Source organism: Amphiura filiformis, chromosome 16 (assembly GCF_039555335.1).
Source record: "Amphiura filiformis chromosome 16, Afil_fr2py, whole genome shotgun sequence".
NCBI lineage: Eukaryota > Metazoa > Echinodermata > Ophiuroidea > Amphilepidida > Amphiuridae > Amphiura > Amphiura filiformis.
The window spans coordinates 42,281,185-42,301,609 of record NC_092643.1 but is presented as its reverse complement, the minus strand read 5'-3'; the positions used below and the strand labels follow the sequence as shown (position 1 = coordinate 42,301,609).

The 20,425-nt window shown below is 36.5% G+C and overlaps 1 protein-coding gene across 1 annotated transcript in view; it reads left to right on the top strand.

Annotated features, from left to right (window-relative positions):
• Positions 1-828: 828 nt before the first annotated feature.
• LOC140136022 (sialate O-acetylesterase-like) overlaps positions 829-20,425 on the top strand; it is a 34,918-nt gene continuing 15,321 nt past the window's right edge. Inside the window, exons 1-3 of the mRNA XM_072157729.1 lie at positions 829-1,054; positions 7,979-8,128; positions 8,875-9,065. Coding sequence (XP_072013830.1) covers positions 937-1,054; positions 7,979-8,128; positions 8,875-9,065 — 459 coding nt within the window. The 5' untranslated portion in view covers positions 829-936. The remainder of the gene's footprint in view (positions 1,055-7,978; positions 8,129-8,874; positions 9,066-20,425) is intronic.

Below are 20,425 nucleotides of genomic sequence, written 5' to 3'. Positions count from 1 at the left end.
GATTTTATAGCTTCATTTCCATTGCTAGATTATTTATTTACTTAATCACATATTATTGTAAAGATGATCTAAATTCAACAAAACATCCAGCTTTCACAATAAACTCGCTGGAAAAATTGGGCATAAATCAGCTGAAATGGCTACATACAGTGCATAGAAAATAATGACAATTTTTTTTAAATTTCTGTCTCATACTTGTCGTTGAAATCAATTCAAATATTTAAAATTATCTAAATAAATCATATATACATAAAAACATTATTTTGGAATTTTTGGAGTGTTATGACGTGAGAAAATAAGGTCCAATTTAGTGAAAATAAAAAAGGCGGTGAACAAGGACGAAATTCCAAGATGGCCCCCCATAGAAACGTGCGTTGATACTTTGTGTCAAAGTAGACGAAAATAAATAAAAACATAATGACAGTGTGCATGTCATTTCCTACAAAGAAATGGTCATATTTATTTAGTGAACTTGAGGTAAATCTAAAATTCTACCCCAAAATACGAGAAAATAGACGTTTTTTACGACGTAAAGTGAGACTACTTTTTAAAGCTTCTGACATGTTTGGTGCCGAATATCGGAGACTTTGACGTGTATTCACTGTTATGAAAGCTATAAAAATGCACCTTGTTAACTAACAAATTCCCATTTAAAGTCCCACTCCTAATTCACACCTTTTTTCACTTTCAAAACCGGTGGGACTATCATGACTATACTCGCATCAGTACGGTACTAGTAATTCCTTAAATACCTCGCGAAAATGTCATTGATACTTCCAACCGCGAAAATATCTGTCCGCGAATATTTCACTTATACTACATGATAATACGACGGAGTGAGGAGTGCATTACATTTGCCTCTACCAGTCAGATGTAGTATCCTCATACTGCACATACCATGCCAATATAGGATACCGGTATACTTGTCTCCAACATATGTTGATATATTGGATCCGTTTTACAGAAAACTTCATTGACAAAATGATTAGCAGCAAATTTTGGATATTTATTTTCATGTTCATCTGGTGTTTTATGAATGTTGTTGAATGTTCAGGTAAGCCGCAAGTTATATAATTACCATGATAACAGGGCGAACATTGCATGAGTTCAAATTACTATACTCACCGGGCTGAAATATAAATAAAATGTTGCAATAATTTATATGTGTACCCCCCCCCCCCCCGGTGGTGAATTATAGGGGTAGGGCAAAGGTTTTTACACGGGCCAAAAAAAAAAAGGGGGGCGTTTTGGCAGGTTGAAAGGGCCGGGGCAAACAATTTTTGGCACAGATATTTTCGGCACCGTTTCTATATCCCCCCTAAAAGGTATAGGAAAACGTTAGGAACACGTTAGGAACACGTTAGGAACACGTTCAAATATGGAAAATTTCCTGCTCATTGGGCTCGCATTATATGTTAAGACAATTTAAGGTTAGCAACAATTTCAAACTGTTGTGATTTGGTAGTTCATAACATAAAAAATATAGGCCTATTGATTTAGATAATGAAAATCGAAGGGGCAAAGGTTTTTTTGGCACGTCAAAAGGGGTGCAATGGTTTTTTGGCACCTCAATAGGGGGGGGGGGCAAAGATTTTTGGCACGGCCAAAGGAGAGAGGATTCTGTTTTTACACGATAGTAATGAAGTTTATTCAACTAACGATGGAAATATTAGTCGAACGCGTTTACACAATGTTTGCAACAAACTGCGCTGGTAGTAAGTGCCAGTTTTCTTTGCTTTACATCAGTTAACCGGCTCAAAACGAAAAGGGGTCATATCTATAGTTTCAGTTTCAATTGACAGTAATATCTGACAGTAAAAGCTAACATTTTTGCAAAAGAAATACTAATCTATTTTATGGAAATGTTACAACATGGCTTTAAGTAAAATTACGTGAAAACCAACAAATCCAAAATAGTATGTCTACCCTCAGGATCCTTAAGGGGTACTACACCCCTGCCCAAATTTGTGCCTATTTTTGCATTTTTATTAAAAATGGTAGCGCATTGGGGACAAGTAAGATACGTATAATAGGGGCAAGGACTACAACTACTGCAATGTAAATTTTATTTTAGCACAGACAACAGTTGTCAAAAAAACAGTCAAAAATGAGGGAAAACCAATATTTGATCAATAAATCAATAACTACTTTCTTTGAGTTGCTGATTTTTCAGTAGTTGTAGCTTGTAGTCCTTGCCCCTATAATATACATATCTTACTTGTCACCAACGTGCTATAATTTTTGAGAAAAATGCAAAAATAGGCATAAAATTGGCCAGGGGTGTAGTACCCCTTTAATAACTTTGTTTGTAGTGACTGAGATGGAAGACTTGATTGAAATTCCGACACCCCTGCTGTTAGACGCAAAACTGAAAAACCACGAGTGTCCAACCCATTTTCTACCATTTCTTGTCTGTCAAAGAATTAAGAATGTGTTTCCTGTAGAAAAACAATGTCAACATTACATGTCTGAAAAATTTCTTACGTTTAAAATTATCTTGAAGTCTTCTGCAATTAAATGTGCTAAATTTTAAAGCCATGTTTGGGTATTATAAAAAAAGACAAAATGTTGACAAACCAGAAGTCATTGAAGAGGAAAAAAGATGGCAAGACCAAGAAAAAAACAATAACATCAGACAAACAAACAAAACATCAAAACATATATACAAAACCATCAGTGAAACCATACCAATAGGTCAGAACCTCAGGATTTTTTACAGTTCTAACCAGTAAGCCGCAAATCATCTGGTATGGTTACTCCATCAAAAGTTAAATGTTTCATAGCAAGTGACATTTAAAAAACATGGTTCATGATCAGCCACAGTTCACTCCAGATTTTACTGGTTTGAAATAAATTGCCACATAATTCACACAAAATTGGGAAAGATAATGCATTTAACATGTTTAAACAGTTTATAAAAGTCATTCTGATAAAATGTCAATCTTTGGAATGGTAAATAATGGTAAGGAATGTCACATAGTTCCCACAGAATTGAAAAAGATATTGCACTCACTGTAATCAGTTCATAAAAGTCCAAATTTGAAATAAAAAATAATAAAAAAAATCAGTGATAATTTCCAGGAATTCAGGAATGCATTGACTTTGCAAAATGCATAATTATTATTAAACTATTATTAAACTAAGGAATGGATGTGAGCACAAAAATGATGCAGCATTTATCAGGCACTGTGAAATGTTTCTTTTTTCCACCACAATTTAAATTGAAAAGGGAAATGTTTTGAATACAGGGTGTATCGAAATGGGGGTGTGGATAATGTGCGAGTTGCGAGTGCAAGTTGCGAGTTGGGAGTGCGAGTTGAAATCTACGAGTAGCGAGTTGAAATTTGCGAGTTGTCAAAGGAAGTTGCGAGTTGGCTTGCGAGTTGCGAGTCGAAATTTGCCAGTTGCGGGTTGAAATTGTGTGAGTTGCAAGTTGAAATTTTGTGAGTTGCTATGAAGAGTTGTGAGTTGATTCGCGAGTTGTTCACAAATTCAACACATATCAACATGATATTCTTCACATTCTGAATGTTCTGAACTCTCAAAGTTCAGGCTACAATGTTCCCCAATGACCCACTTCTCAATGCAAAGCAAATACACCAGAAGGAATTAACTTCCCCCATATACGAGTCACTTACATCTTTTTTAATTAGTAAGTATTAGAAGTAGAACCCCGGTATTTTTTTATTGAATTCAGTGTTACTTTGTTCTCCTTCATTTGAAACCACTTGGGGGATTATACCTTCGTGGCATTTCAAGATATGCACTTTTAGACCAAAAGGTTAGTCAGAAAGTTAATAAGCAAGTAACATTGTATACACTTCTATAGGGTGTGCAGCCCACCAAAAACAGACGGACCAGGCAGTATTCAGAGCATCAAAGTTTAATGTCCGTCAATCCAAACTTGGTTAAATTCACAAACAGTCAAAAAAGTTCAGGCACAAACTCAGAAGCAGATGGTCCCACTGCATTGGTGGGGTCATCAAGGTCAGTGTAGCCTATTATCATCTGAATTGCCAAGAGCAAGGTGCTATGTACTCTTGATCTAAGCCCTGAACTTCTGCATTCTTGTACTACAGACTGCACAAAAAGTAACGCAGCTGTTATAAATACGCCTATAGCGTCAGAACTAATAATTATCGTGTTCACAATATGTCAACATAGAAATGAGGATGTTTTATTTACGCGCATTTTGATACCCCATTTGTCCAATTTCGTTCAATATTAACAACATATCAGTGAAAAATACCCGAATTTAAGTTGCAGCTATTTGTATTGATTTGAAGTCAGTCAGTGCGATGATAAATGGAAGGTTTTACGTACCACAATGCTTGCGTAATAACCATTGATCGCTGTAAACTGCAACTTTTAAATTCGGCTATTTTTCTTTAATTAAAAGCACTACTGTGTTGTTAATATTGAGCGACATTTGACAAATGGGATATCAAAATGCGAGTAAATACACCAGGCACAAAAAGAAACTCGTCAGTTATATTCATCCTTGCTGTTCAATAACTTAATAATTTTGGATTATTCTGAAATATACATTTTGTTAATTGACTTTTCTTTCTCATTTGACACCCTGTTCGTGAATATTGAGCAAGAATTGACCAAGATATGCGCCTCCAAACTCTCAAACCCCAAAATGAAAAGTTGCAATTTTAACGATTCAATTGTGCCTGTTACACTGTGTGCTTTATTGATTGGCCCGTGGTGCTTGTGTGCAATACAACGATGCGTTCCCATTGAAAATCGTTGAAAATGCAACTTTTAATTTTGGGGTTTGAGGCTTTGGAAGTTATTGAACAGCAAGGATGAATATAACTGACGAGTTTCTTTTTGTGCCTGGTGTAGTATGTAGTATGTAGAAATATTGTTGACGCAATTATTAGTTCTGAAGCTATAATACTAGGTGTATTTGTAACAGCTGCATTTCTTTTTGTGCAGACTTTATATTTCGCAGACACTACATGTAGGACCTATCATGTCTGCAGCAGATTGCCTGGCTGGTAGCAAGTCTGCCAGTGTTCTATGACATTAGCCCAAGAGACCAGTATTCAAATCTAGGGCTGAGAAGAACCTGCAAAACCATTCCGTCTTCTTAAAGGCTAAGTAAAATGTTTGCCTGCACAACACTTAAAGCCTATAACTATGGAAAATGGAAGATACTTCTGAAAGAATCGGCCTGAATTTATCCCGGTAATTAAGGGATCTGGAATGAGCGTTTTGAGCGTTTCGACAGTATTTTTTGTGGGCTATGAGAGCACGTCAGACATATCGAATTGCATTCTGAATACGCAGAATGTCTTTCTGATATCAAATAATTTTCATTTTTGAAATTCACGATATAATACAAATTTTATGACAAATTATTAAAATTTGATATTTTTCACATTTTTGATATATAATAACAGTCCTCGAAGTAAATTTTACAAATCTAATGATATATTCTTAAAGTGTATGTAGCTGGGAGGAAAAGCCGATGATCAATTGAAAATGTTGAGCTTTCATATTGAAAATATGGATTTTTTTCCCCAAAAGACCTAATTTTTTTGGTGTTTGGGGGAAAAATCCATATCTTCAATACGAAAGGTCAAAATTTACAATTGATCGTCGGCTTTTCATCCCACCTACATACACTTCAAGCATAAATCATCAGATTTATAAAGTTTACTTCGAGTACTGTTAAATATCAATTTTTAATGATTTGCCATAAAATGTGTATAACATTGCGAATTTCAAAAAATCAAAATTATTTGATATCAGAAGGACATTCTTCGTATTCAGAATGCAATTCGATATGTCTGATGTGCTCTAATGTCCAACAATAAATACTGTCCAAACGTTCATTCCCCACCCCTTAATCCCCATACAATGTTTGTTTTTGATGACAAAATCCTTCTGTACAGATTACGTTTTCTAGATGTCTGTTAAAGCTACAAATAATTTTATAAAATTGTAATAAGATAGAATAATCAAAATTTTATTTTATGAATACTTATTACTTGCTAGGGTTTCCTAAAGCTTATTTTAATGATGTCATGTTTGTTGTTTGAATTAAGGTAGTACTTTGAAATGTTATGCACTTTTGTTCAAAATAATGTGGGTACATGAGTACCTACTGCAATCTCGCACCCTAAAAGGTATCACAATCCAATTACAACATCAATAGGTCACCTTACAGTGTCATATTATAGTTATACTAGACTATATCACTATGGACCACAATGGCCTCATCCCAATGGCATAGTTCAATAACCTCAATTATACAGTAATAATGCTAAATTTGACCTTAAGTTGAAGAGTATGAGTTTTTGTACCCAAATTTTCAAAGGTCATTCAAAGTGTGTTCAAATGTATTGGGGTAAAATAACTGTGCCCTGATAGATGGGCATGTTGTAGATCCTAGTGTATGGACCAAGCGCATGTCATTCAACAATTTTTGAGAACTTTAAATCCCATTAAGCCATTAGTTAGATTCAAGTGACTTTTAACACCCATGCAATCCTTATTTGTGTTGACAGCCAGTGTTAACTTGGTTAATTATGTCTATTGGTAAAGTAAAGCGAATGGTGGCACTTCCAACACAGAACTGGCCTTGTACACACGCCCACACGCCAATGGCGTGTACTTTTGCTGCTGGGCGTGTAACTTTTGAAAAGTACAGACCCGACATGCGTGTGGCATTTTTAGCCTGAAAAGTGCCAATTGCATGCGCTCTTTCATTTTATATTGTTTTGTGAAGCGGTCAATTTTACTATTTTTAGGAGAGGGTAAAAAAACACTTTATGTTATGTTTCCTATTATTTTGTGAGTGGATTTGTTTTGTTAAGCAACAGAATTAAGGTTCACCCCTGTGTATTCTAAATAAAGACAAATGTATCAAAAAAACATGCAGCCGATGCCTGTTCTCCTTAGGTCTGATTTAATACCTTATTTGTTGAAATTGGTTGAGAATTAAAGAAACAGTAATCCAAAACCTAATGAAGATACGAAATAAAAGGTTGCACTTTTGTGTTCTAATCAATGAAAGCACGATTGTAGTTTTTCGTGCTAATCAATGAAGGCATGTCGCAAGTTCTCTTGTTCGCGAACGCTTTGTGTACAAATCAATAGGAGATACAATGTGGCAAACTGCAACTTTTATATTTGCATCTTCCTTTGGTTTTTTGATCGTCGTGTCTTTTTTTCTTGAACAATTTCAACAAATGTGGTCTTAAATTTGAGCTAAAAGATGCAGCTATTGGCTGTTATTATGACAATTATTCCAATTATGACACATCTGCCTTTGTTTAGGATATACAGGGGGTGAACGTAACTGGTACCTTTAATTATTTGGCTTACTGTATATTGTTTTGTGAGGCCATCATTTGGGGGGGAAGAGTTTTGCCTCACTCACATTCACGTCCTCTACTGACTCTATACGTATACGTTTTTATGTTTGATATTGTGTTGTGAGTGGATTTCTTTTATTTTATATTCTTTTTTGAGGTGGTCATTTTTAGGAGAGAGTAAAATGCTTTGTATTATTACATAAAGGTTTTTTACGTGTGAGTGTGATTGTGAGATTTTGCCTCAACAAGTGGAATTAATTTCTTTGAGCAATTTTATTGTGATTTTATATATATTTTATATGGGGTTTTTTATGTCTTTTAATGTAAACAATGCAAATGTAGTAATTTGGCCTACGGGCCACGAATTTGAAATAAATTTAATCTAAATCTGAATCTGATTTCAAACTTGCTCAAATTGGCAAATTTCGTTACAATCCCAAGAAACCGAACCGTTTTTTATTGACCTTAATCTATTTTGATGAATTACCTGGGTAACGAAACATCCTAAAGTGTGCAAATCTATTTTTATTTGAATTGTTGTATCAAACCTGATGAAAAAGTACCTCTTACAAATTCCAAAACCAATACTAAATAAAACCTTGAACCAACCCAGTTTAAACATGTACCGTTTTATATCATTGCAGCAGTCACATGTAAACCAGCCTATATCTATGCTGACCATATGGTGTTGCAGCGTGAGCCGCATGGGGCAGTGTTATGGGGTTACACTGACCCGGGGTTCTCTGTTAATGTCACATTGAAGGGAGTCAACCATGTATCTAAAGGAAAAGCAGGTAATGATAATAGTGTTAACAGCGACTAAAAACACATTGAACTCTGAAGTTGAATTTATACTCCATCGCAGAGCGATGACGAATGGTATCTAACCAATCAGTGTAGCTTGCTTTTTGCTGCGTTGGAAAAACGCGCTACCTCATTGGTCAAATACCAATCACTTGTCGCTCAGCGATGGAGCATAAATTCAGCTTAACAGCAGTTTTCACAAAAGGGGGCTCTATTCGGGGACTTTAATCCTGGCCCAGTTTACATATTAAGATATGGTGATGGTCATGTGACAACTGATTTAATTGCCGTAATTTTCAAGGTCATTTGACCGTTTGATCTCTAATCAAGACATGGCTACCAATATCTTGTAATCTGCAAATACATCTTATTTGCAAGAACAATTTGAAAGGGTTTCTGAGGTGCGTCGGTACGGTGCGAGACGCAGCTAGCATTTTAGGGTTCCAATATCAAAGGTGTTGCTGATTCCACATTTTTATATACAGGGTGGTCCAAAAACATCTTTACTTAATTTCTCTTTTCTTTTCATTATTATTTTCTCGGGTTTTTTAAACCCGGGGGAGCGCACCTGTTTAAAAAGAGTTGCATATACGCTACTGTATTTCGACCGCTTCACTCTGGAGCCGCATGGGGAATTTAATGTATTAATTAATGGAAAATCTCAAAATTGCTTCTTACAAACAGAACGAATTTGGCTGCAAAGAATTGATCGCAAATTTATTCTGAAATTTTTTAGATCCATGTGAACCAAATGTTGGTATATGGAAGGTAGTGTTACCCCCTCAACCAGCTGGTGGGCCGTTCACAATTGACATCACTTGTTTTGATGGACAAGGCAACTGGTCCAGTATTCAACTCCAAGATATCTTGTTTGGTGATGTATGGCTTTGTAGTGGCCAGAGTAACATGGCAATGGCTGTCAGTCAGGTATGTTTTATTCCCAGAGCTCAGATTTAGTTATATAAATTTGGTTAAATCCAAATACTGTTGGTGTAAGTCGGGAAACATAACAAATATGCCCCCCCAAAAAAAAAAAAAAATCGGTTTAGAACAAAATGACCAAACTCATTTTAAGGGCTCGGATAGCGACGGGCTCGGATAGCGACACATCAGACATATTGAATTGCATTTTTAAAACTAGGAATGTCCTTCTGATACCAAATGATTTAATCACATATTAAATACATACTTCATGGCAAATGATTAAAAATTGATAATTTTTAAATTTAAAAGTCCTCGAAGTAAATTGCATAAATCGAAGCATAGTGTACTGTACGTGTATACTCAGTACATGTAGCTGGGATAAAAGCCGACGATCAACTGATTGAACAGACATAGATTTTTCCCAAAAAGACCTAAAATTTTCAGGTTTTTTACCATTGAAAACATGAAAGAAGATCGTGATTTGTAGTAAACAGATACATTTTCCGAACATTACAGGGTTGAATGTGCCCAAATAGGTGATTTATTGGTCTTGACAACAGAACATAAGACTGAAAACACACATTTAAATATCTGTTATTTATTTTTGTATAGCATAATGTGTAATATAACAAGAAATATCTGGTTTTAAAAGATGTTGCAATACTAGTGTGTGTAGTTTATCAATCCCATGTTACATAACACAGAATACGCTACACAATGAACTACATGTGTTGCTTAAAATTAATTAGTCTATTCGCTTCCAGGTGCGACATTTAATTAAATGAATATGATCAATTGATGAAAATCAGTAATATGAAAATACTAATATTAAGAAATAAAACGTAGTCATTCAAGACACATTCAAGAGAAAAGTGTGGCCATAAACCTATTCCCTGTATATATGCCTTATTCTTTTACCGTTTGTCAAATATTAGGGTGGCACTACCAGCAACTACACACATTTACAGTTTTATTTGTTGATAACATACTAACATGGTCCACACTATAGTCTTGTATACTATAGTCAGCTAGTCTCCTTAGACCCCAACGTTACCCAGCCGCTTTATACGGCCAACAAAATCAACCAAATATCTGCACTGATCATTTATATTTCGCACCACTGGTGAGGGAAGCAACTGAGCACTCAGGGCCATTAAGCTTTGTTCCAAAGCCAACCTATTTTCCATCCAATAGAAAGAAACAATGAAAAACTATTCAATATCCTGTTTCCTGCCGCTGGGCCTTAACAACCCCCCAACAATGTTTGTCATAACAAGTTTATATTAAAATAATAATAGCCCATTATAGATCTATTATAAAAATCCAAAGGATGAATGGCATTTAATTATAAATAATACAGAACAAACTTAAAAATACTATTACATATACACAACATTTCATTTTAAAAGGTGACTGACAATTCACAAATCACACTAGCAATAAAAAGCATTATAATTGTTTAAATATAATTATAGTACAAACTTAAACTATAATTACCCAAGCACATTATTTAAAAGTGACTGAACACAATGCAAATCCTCTCAAACCCACACACCTCTGTAAGATGGAAGAACAAAATGTTTACTTAAAGCCATAATGTGTGATTTGCTTCACAGCGACGCCCTCAATTCTCATTTCTACTTTTTGCATAATTATAATGCCAAGTGGTATACTAAAATACCACGTAAAAGACTAAGTCTGAAGGGCTTTAATAACAGTAAAATTTAACTTTTTGTATTAAAACCGGGTCGACCCGGTTTTATTCAGAGTTCAACGATCAAGTACTTGCTAACATGTACCGTGGATGTCAGCTTGTATGTACACACGTCGAGCGCGATGCTCCGTGCAGTTACATGTAATACGATCGGCGAGCGTAGTACACGCATTGTAGACGTTGGAATGAATCGTAATTTTCTTCGTTATACCTCATTACTCGTTGACTGCCGATAAAACGCCCAATAAAGACTTAGTCACCGGACCGCGCCGGCCAGTTAAAGTACATGCCCTATCACACCACTCCACACCATACATAAATTCTCCCAGTCACATTTCCCAAATATGAAATTAAAAAAGTCAAATTTTAATTTACTTCTTTTAAAGTTTGGCAGAGGCGGGGTTCGAACTCACGGCGCAACGCTTAGTACTGATGAGCCTAGCGCCTTAGACCACTCGGCCACTTGTCTTGTTGTTATTCATTTGAAACTTATTTAAAAGTATAATCGCTACCACGTGACAAGCAAAGACAGAAAACGTATTATATTTTGGAATTTTATCATTAATGTGTATTATAATAGAGCTACCATTATTTATATTGTTGAATTCTCAAGCGCATCATTTCGAATTGGGTTTTATTCCTAAAGCCCGATACTGACTCCACCTGTACATTTTAATTTCATCGCGGGATGCTGAGATGTTTGAAAAGCATCGCAGCATCGCATACCGCTGCGAAGTGGAGTCAGGATCGGGCTTAATTCGAACCACCAGCATCCATGGTTCGATGTAGAGAGTCTTTCCTATTCAGAGGAAATATTTTTAATATACATTTCATCTTGTCAAAACCAAAAGTTATTTACTGACCTGACAGTTTCGACCATCTTGGACGATGATCATCTTCAGAGTGATGTTTTCTCTCCACCTTCTGTTTACCAACAGAGGGCGCACCAGCGCCCAGAAGTGGGTCGTATACGTGGCTAAGATAATGGGCCCCCTCGTCTCTGTTCATTGTGTTCGGTGCTCTCTTCCGTATCCAGATGGCTTCTCTTATACGGCGGGCTCCCGAATTACATTCCTTTTCAAGTACTTGAGCATCTTTCCAGTTAATCACATGATTTTGTTGAACGGCATGGTCCGCGATAGCAGATTTGGACTGTTCGCTAGCCGACTGTTTTCTTGTTTGACGAGTAAATGTTCCTTTACTATGTGCTACTTTCTCAGTTTCTTTTTTATGCTCTACTAGATGATGGCATAGCTCAGTGTTAGAGCATCAGACTGGTAATGTCAATATCGTTGGTTCGAATCCGCCTGCCAGCAATGGTTATTATGATTTTAATGCTACGCTACAATTTGTTCAATTTTTTTTCATTTATTTATTTATTTATTTATAGTAAGAAATTATAGTGAAACCATCACTAGATACAGTGCTCAACTATAAAATATAGGAGCGAAATATATTATTATTAGTGAAATTACCACATCGCAATACAAATTTGTTTCGTATGGATGGTTTGACCCATCCACACTCGTCAGTTGCAATGTGTAAAATGACAAAGAATATGTCTTGAGTTTTGATGCGCGCGCAAGAGGAATTAACGCAACCGCGTATCTTAAAGTTGCGCAACACAATACGCGTCTTAAGTGCGTATCCATGTCTGGGCCTACTTATTGCTAAACATGCTAAAAGAGCGACTTATTTATAGTTACACAGTAAATGTTTTTTTTTTTTCTTGCAGCCACTTGCTAGTTCGTTTCTGTGGTTCAAGGTTGACATTTGTGGTTTAGTTATAATAAAGTATTTCTCAGTAATGCATAGATTGCATTTTTGCTGCTGGTAGAGTACGATTTACTTTGAGCAATAATTCTCCATTTGATGGAATATGATACTTTCTTATCATTAAGGTTCCAGATGTAGTTGCTCAGAGCGGTGGCGTATCTTTGATTTACATTTTTGAAGGTACTGTTATGGACATTGAATCTTGTTTTAAATGGGCCTTCTGTAAGTCCAACATATGTCTCTTCCTTGCGGTTGTCTGCCCTTGTGACCGTCGCTTGATATATTACTCCCGATGTCAGGCAATTTCCATCAAGAGGGCACAATTTGTTTTTGCAGTTGCAATTAGTGGTGTTTTGTGTCGGAGCCAAAGATGTTTTCGCAGATTGCAGCACATATTTGTTGTGTCCTGATATAAGTTGCTGCATGTTGGGCATGCAACTATAACTTATCTTTACGGTGTTTCTATTTAGAATCTTGTTGAGCTGGTGATCTGGAGGAAACATTTATCTAGTAGGCTGAGAAACTTCTTTCCAACATTGGTAGAAACGGTATCGCTGTACGGCGGATTGAACCATGTAATGTTCCGTTTACGTCTGTGTTTATTTGTTTGCTGATTGCTATTTTGGCCAGCAGGGTTGTATTTCAGTTCGTAATTGTATCCACTCTTCTTTAAGGCTTCCTGGTATGGTGGAGTTGCGGCATTAAAGATATCTTCGGTGGACGATATATTTGACAATCTTTTGCTGATGCTTTCGGGGATATTCCTTATTACAGAAGGTGGGTGATTACTTTCTTTGTGGACGTATAAGATGGTGTTGTTAGGTTTCATATAAGGTTTGTAGGTACTTGTTCTTAGGTCCATTGTGATATCTAAAAGTTTACGGATTTCTTGTTGGCTTCGATGGTGATTTTAAGGCCATTGTTTGCAAATTTTGCATATCTCTTTCTTGATTAGTTCAACCTGTCGGGATGTTTTTGAGCAGGTTGCTAGGCCATCGTCTCTATATAGTCCGACTTCGATATCTAGATGTTGCAGTTGGGATAAGATGTATAATCCTACTAGCTCACATGTTTCTGCACCATCGAAGCTACCCATTGTAACATCGAATTTAGTGTTACTTCGTTTGCACCAAGGGATTTTGTCGTCATACAGTAGTGATTCTTTAGCATGAAGGATGATATTCTTATCTTGTTGTGTAATGCTAACGTAGGTAGAGGCAAATTCGATGGCTTTCAATAATAAGTCTTTGGTGATGGAAGGGTAGAATTCGCAAATGTCAAAGCATATAAATGATTTGTTGTTCTTATCATCTATGTTATTGAACCATTCGGTCACCTCGTTGGTATTCTTCCATTGGTTTAGTGGGCACTTACTTAGAACTTTCTGGTTGATTCCTTCCAGGATTTGTTTACTTATCTTTCCAAGTTCCGATTTAGTGGGATTGATAAGTCTGCATGTTGGTTTATTAGAGAAGTTTGGCTTATGGTCTTTTAAAGATATAAAAGCTTGGTTTTGTGCCGTAACATCGATGCGGTTGTCGAGGTCTAATTCAGTAGCAATCTTTTGTCCTTCATGATGATGTTATGTTTGGTAACTGCATTTGATTTCTTATATGACTTTGTAATGTTTTCTTCCAAAAGCTTGTTATATTGTTCAGGTTTTAGCTTGTAGAAGTTAGTTGTCTTATCGGCAGCAATGAACAGTTTCTCGTCTTCTTTAATCTTTCTTGAGTCACTCTGTAGATTACTTTGGAACTGTTTATCATGTTTATGCGGTTGTTTAAATTTGATATTCTGCACTATATCCAACATACCGTCTTCGAAGTTTTTCAGTTCTGGTATCGGTGGAGGAGACTTCGTTGATCTGAATCCGTATGTTTCCTTCTGGTTCGGTTTTGTCACAGGGTGGAGAAAGAAGAAGGTTTTCCATCGTACTGCTCTTATAAATTTTTCTGTCTTTGCAATAAGGCACTTTAAGTAATCCCTCTGCGTTGGCGCTGGAATATTCTTGGTCGAGTATCCAAAGTTCACTTGTTCCATGGTGGTTCCGAAAGTGCTCAACATAAGAGGAGCAATATTATAGTAAGAAATTATAGTGAAACCATCACTAGATACAGTGCTCAACTATAAAATATAGGAGCGAAATATATTATTATTAGTGAAATTACCACATCGCAATACAAATTTGTTTCGTATGGATGGTTTGACCCATCCACACTCGTCAGTTGCAATGTGTAAAATGACAAAGAATATGTCTTGAGTTTTGATGCGCGCGCAAGAGGAATTAACGCAACCGCGTATCTTAAAGTTGCGCAACACAATACGCGTCTTAAGTGCGTATCCATGTCTGGGCCTACTTATTGCTAAACATGCTAAAAGAGCGACTTATTTATAGTTACACAGTAAATGTTTTTTTTTTTTTTGCGGCCACTTGCTAGTTCGTTTCTGTGGTTCAAGGTTGACATTTGTGGTTTAGTTATAATAAAGTATTTCTCAGTAATGCATAGATTGCATTTTTTTTTTTTTTTTTAGTACGATTTACTTTGAGCAATAATTCTCCATTTGATGGAATATGATACTTTCTTATCATTAAGGTTCCAGATGTAGTTGCTCAGAGCGGTGGCGTATCTTTGATTTACATTTTGAAGGTACTGTTATGGACATTGAATCTTGTTTTAAATGGGCCTTCTGTAAGTCCAACATATGTCTCTTCCTTGCGGTTGTCTGCCCTTGTGACCGTCGCTTGATATATTACTCCCGATGTCAGGCAATTTCCATCAAGAGGGCACAATTTGTTTTTGCAGTTGCAATTAGTGGTGTTTTGTGTCGGAGCCAAAGATGTTTTCGCAGATTGCAGCACATATTTGTTGTGTCCTGATATAAGTTGCTGCATGTTGGGCATGCAACTATAACTTATCTTTACGGTGTTTCTATTTAGAATCTTGTTGAGCTGGTGATCTGGAGGAAACATTTATCTAGTAGGCTGAGAAACTTCTTTCCAACATTGGTAGAAACGGTATCGCTGTACGGCGGATTGAACCATGTAATGTTCCGTTTACGTCTGTGTTTATTTGTTTGCTGATTGCTATTTTGGCCAGCAGGGTTGTATTTCAGTTCGTAATTGTATCCACTCTTCTTTAAGGCTTCCTGGTATGGTGGAGTTGCGGCATTAAAGATATCTTCGGTGGACGATATATTTGACAATCTTTTGCTGATGCTTTCGGGGATATTCCTTATTACAGAAGGTGGGTGATTACTTTCTTTGTGGACGTATAAGATGGTGTTGTTAGGTTTCATATAAGGTTTGTAGGTACTTGTTCTTAGGTCCATTGTGATATCTAAAAAGTCAACGGATTTCTTGTTGGCTTCGATGGTGATTTTAAGGCCATTGTTTGCAAAGATTTTGCATATCTCTTTCTTGATTAGTTCAACCTGTCGGGATGTTTTTGAGCAGGTTGCTAGGCCATCGTCTCTATATAGTCCGACTTCGATATCTAGATGTTGCAGTTGGGATAAGATGTATAATCCTACTAGCTCACATGTTTCTGCACCATCGAAGCTACCCATTGTAACATCGAATTTAGTGTTACTTCGTTTGCACCAAGGGATTTTGTCGTCATACAGTAGTGATTCTTTAGCATGAAGGATGATATTCTTATCTTGTTGTGTAATGCTAACGTAGGTAGAGGCAAATTCGATGGCTTTCAATAATAAGTCTTTGGTGATGGAAGGGTAGAATTCGCAAATGTCAAAGCATATAAATGATTTGTTGTTCTTATCATCTATGTTATTGAACCATTCGGTCACCTCGTTGGTATTCTTCCATTGGTTTAGTGGGCACTTACTTAGAACTTTCTGGTTGATTCCTTCCAGGATTTGTTTACTTATCTTTCCAAGTTCCGATTTAGTGGGATTGATAAGTCTGCATGTTGGTTTATTAGAGAAGTTTGGCTTATGGTCTTTTAAAGATATAAAAGCTTGGTTTTGTGCCGTAACATCGATGCGGTTGTCGAGGTCTAATTCAGTAGCAATCTTTTTGTCCTTCATGATGATGTTATGTTTGGTAACTGCATTTGATTTCTTATATGACTTTGTAATGTTTTCTTCCAAAAGCTTGTTATATTGTTCAGGTTTTAGCTTGTAGAAGTTAGTTGTCTTATCGGCAGCAATGAACAGTTTCTCGTCTTCTTTAATCTTTCTTGAGTCACTCTGTAGATTACTTTGGAACTGTTTATCATGTTTATGCGGTTGTTTAAATTTGATATTCTGCACTATATCCAACATACCGTCTTCGAAGTTTTTCAGTTCTGGTATCGGTGGAGGAGACTTCGTTGATCTGAATCCGTATGTTTCCTTCTGGTTCGGTTTTGTCACAGGGTGGAGAAAGAAGAAGGTTTTCCATCGTACTGCTCTTATAAATTTTTCTGTCTTTGCAATAAGGCACTTTAAGTAATCCCTCTGCGTTGGCGCTGGAATATTCTTGGTCGAGTATCCAAAGTTCACTTGTTCCATGGTGGTTCCGAAAGTGCTCAACATAAGAGGAGCAATATTATAGTAAGAAATTATAGTGAAACCATCACTAGATACAGTGCTCAACTATAAAATATAGGAGCGAAATATATTATTATTAGTGAAATTACCACATCGCAATACAAATTTGTTTCGTATGGATGGTTTGACCCATCCACACTCGTCAGTTGCAATGTGTAAAATGACAAAGAATATGTCTTGAGTTTTGATGCGCGCGCAAGAGGAATTAACGCAACCGCGTATCTTAAAGTTGCGCAACACAATACGCGTCTTAAGTGCGTATCCATGTCTGGGCCTACTTATTGCTAAACATGCTAAAAGAGCGACTTATTTATAGTTACACAGTAAATGTTTTTTTTTTTTTTGCAGCCACTTGCTAGTTCGTTTCTGTGGTTCAAGGTTGACATTTGTGGTTTAGTTATAATAAAGTATTTCTCAGTAATGCATAGATTGCATTTTTGCTGCTGGTAGAGTACGATTTACTTTGAGCAATAATTCTCCATTTGATGGAATATGATACTTTCTTATCATTAAGGTTCCAGATGTAGTTGCTCAGAGCGGTGGCGTATCTTTGATTTACATTTTTGAAGGTACTGTTATGGACATTGAATCTTGTTTTAAATGGGCCTTCTGTAAGTCCAACATATGTCTCTTCCTTGCGGTTGTCTGCCCTTGTGACCGTCGCTTGATATATTACTCCCGATGTCAGGCAATTTCCATCAAGAGGGCACAATTTGTTTTTGCAGTTGCAATTAGTGGTGTTTTGTGTCGGAGCCAAAGATGTTTTCGCAGATTGCAGCACATATTTGTTGTGTCCTGATATAAGTTGCTGCATGTTGGGCATGCAACTATAACTTATCTTTACGGTGTTTCTATTTAGAATCTTGTTGAGCTGGTGATCTGGAGGGAAACATTTATCTAGTAGGCTGAGAAACTTCTTTTTAGTAGGAACTTCTTTTTAGAAACTTCTTTGAGAAACTTCTTTGAGAAACTTCTTTGAGAAACTTCTTTTTAGTAGAAACTTCTTTTTAACTTCTAGTAGGCTGAGAAATATATTTCGCTCCTATATTTTATAGTTGAGCACTGTATCTAGTGATGGTTTCACTATAATTTCTTACTATAATATTGCTCCTCTTATGTTGAGCACTTTCGGAACCACCATGGAACAAGTGAACTTTGGATACTCGACCAAGAATATTCCAGCGCCAACGCAGAGGGATTACTTAAAGTGCCTTATTGCAAAGACAGAAAAATTTATAAGAGCAGTACGATGGAAAACCTTCTTCTTTCTCCACCCTGTGACAAAACCGAACCAGAAGGAAACATACGGATTCAGATCAACGAAGTCTCCTCCACCGATACCAGAACTGAAAAACTTCGAAGACGGTATGTTGGATATAGTGCAGAATATCAAATTTAAACAACCGCATAAACATGATAAACAGTTCCAAAGTAATCTACAGAGTGACTCAAGAAAGATTAAAGAAGACGAGAAACTGTTCATTGCTGCCGATAAGACAACTAACTTCTACAAGCTAAAACCTGAACAATATAACAAGCTTTTGGAAGAAAACATTACAAAGTCATATAAGAAATCAAATGCAGTTACCAAACATAACATCATCATGAAGGACAAAAAGATTGCTACTGAATTAGACCTCGACAACCGCATCGATGTTACGGCACAAAACCAAGCTTTTATATCTTTAAAAGACCATAAGCCAAACTTCTAATAAACCAACATGCAGACTTATCAATCCCACTAAATCGGAACTTGGAAAGATAAGTAAACAAATCCTGGAAGGAATCAACCAGAAAGTTCTAAGTAAGTGCCCACTAAACCAATGGAAGAATACCAACGAGGTGACCGAATGGTTCAATAACATAGATGATAAGAACAACAAATCATTTATATGCTTTGACATTTGCGAATTCTACCCTTCCATCACCAAAGACTTATTATTGAAAGCCATCGAATTTGCCTCTACCTACGTTAGCATTACACAACAAGATAAGAATATCATCCTTCATGCTAAAGAATCACTACTGTATGACGACAAAATCCCTTTGTGCAAACGAAGTAACACTAAATTCGATGTTACAATGGGTAGCTTCGATGGTGCAGAAACATGTGAGCTAGTAGGATTATACATCTTATCCCAACTGCAACATCTAGATATCGAAGTCGGACTATATAGAGACGATGGCCTAGCAACCTGCTCAAAAACATCCCGACAGGTTGAACTAATCAAGAAAGAGATATGCAAAATCTTTGCAAACAATGGCCTTAAAATCACCATCGAAGCCAACAAGAAATCCGTTGACTTTTAGATATCACAATGGACCTAAGAACAAGTACCTACAAACCTTATATGAAACCTAACAACACCATCTTATACGTCCACAAAGAAAGTAATCACCCACCTTCTGTAATAAGGAATATCCCCGAAAGCATCAGCAAAAGATTGTCAAATATATCGTCCACCGAAGATATCTTTAATGCCGCAACTCCACCATACCAGGAAGCCTTAAAGAAGAGTGGATACAATTACGAACTGAAATACAACCCTGCTGGCCAAAATAGCAATCAGCAAACAAATAAACACAGACGTAAACGGAACATTACATGGTTCAATCCGCCGTACAGCGATACCGTTTCTACCAATGTTGGAAAGAAGTTTCTCAGCCTACTAGATAAATGTTTCCTCCAGATCACCAGCTCAACAAGATTCTAAATAGAAACACCGTAAAGATAAGTTATAGTTGCATGCCCAACATGCAGCAACTTATATCAGGACACAACAAATATGTGCTGCAATCTGCGAAAACATCTTTGGCTCCGACACAAAACACCACTAATTGCAACTGCAAAAACAAATTGTGCCCTCTTGATGGAAATTGCCTGACATCGGGAGTAATATATCAAGCGACGGTCACAAGGGCAGACAACCGCAAGGAAGAGACATATGTTGGACTTACAGAAGGCCCATTTAAAACAAGATTCAATGTCCATAACAGTACCTTCAAAAATGTAAATCAAAGATACGCCACCGCTCTGAGCAACTACATCTGGAACCTTAATGATAAGAAAGTATCATATTCCATCAAATGGAGAATTATTGCTCAAAGTAAATCGTACTCTAACAGCAGCAAAAATGCAATCTATGCATTACTGAGAAATACTTTATTATAACTAAACCACAAATGTCAACCTTGAACCACAGAAACGAACTAGCAAGTGGCTGCAGGCATAAAAAAACATTTACTGTGTAACTATAAATAAGTCGCTCTTTAGCATGTTTAGCAATAAGTAGGCCCAGACATGGATACGCACTTAAGACGC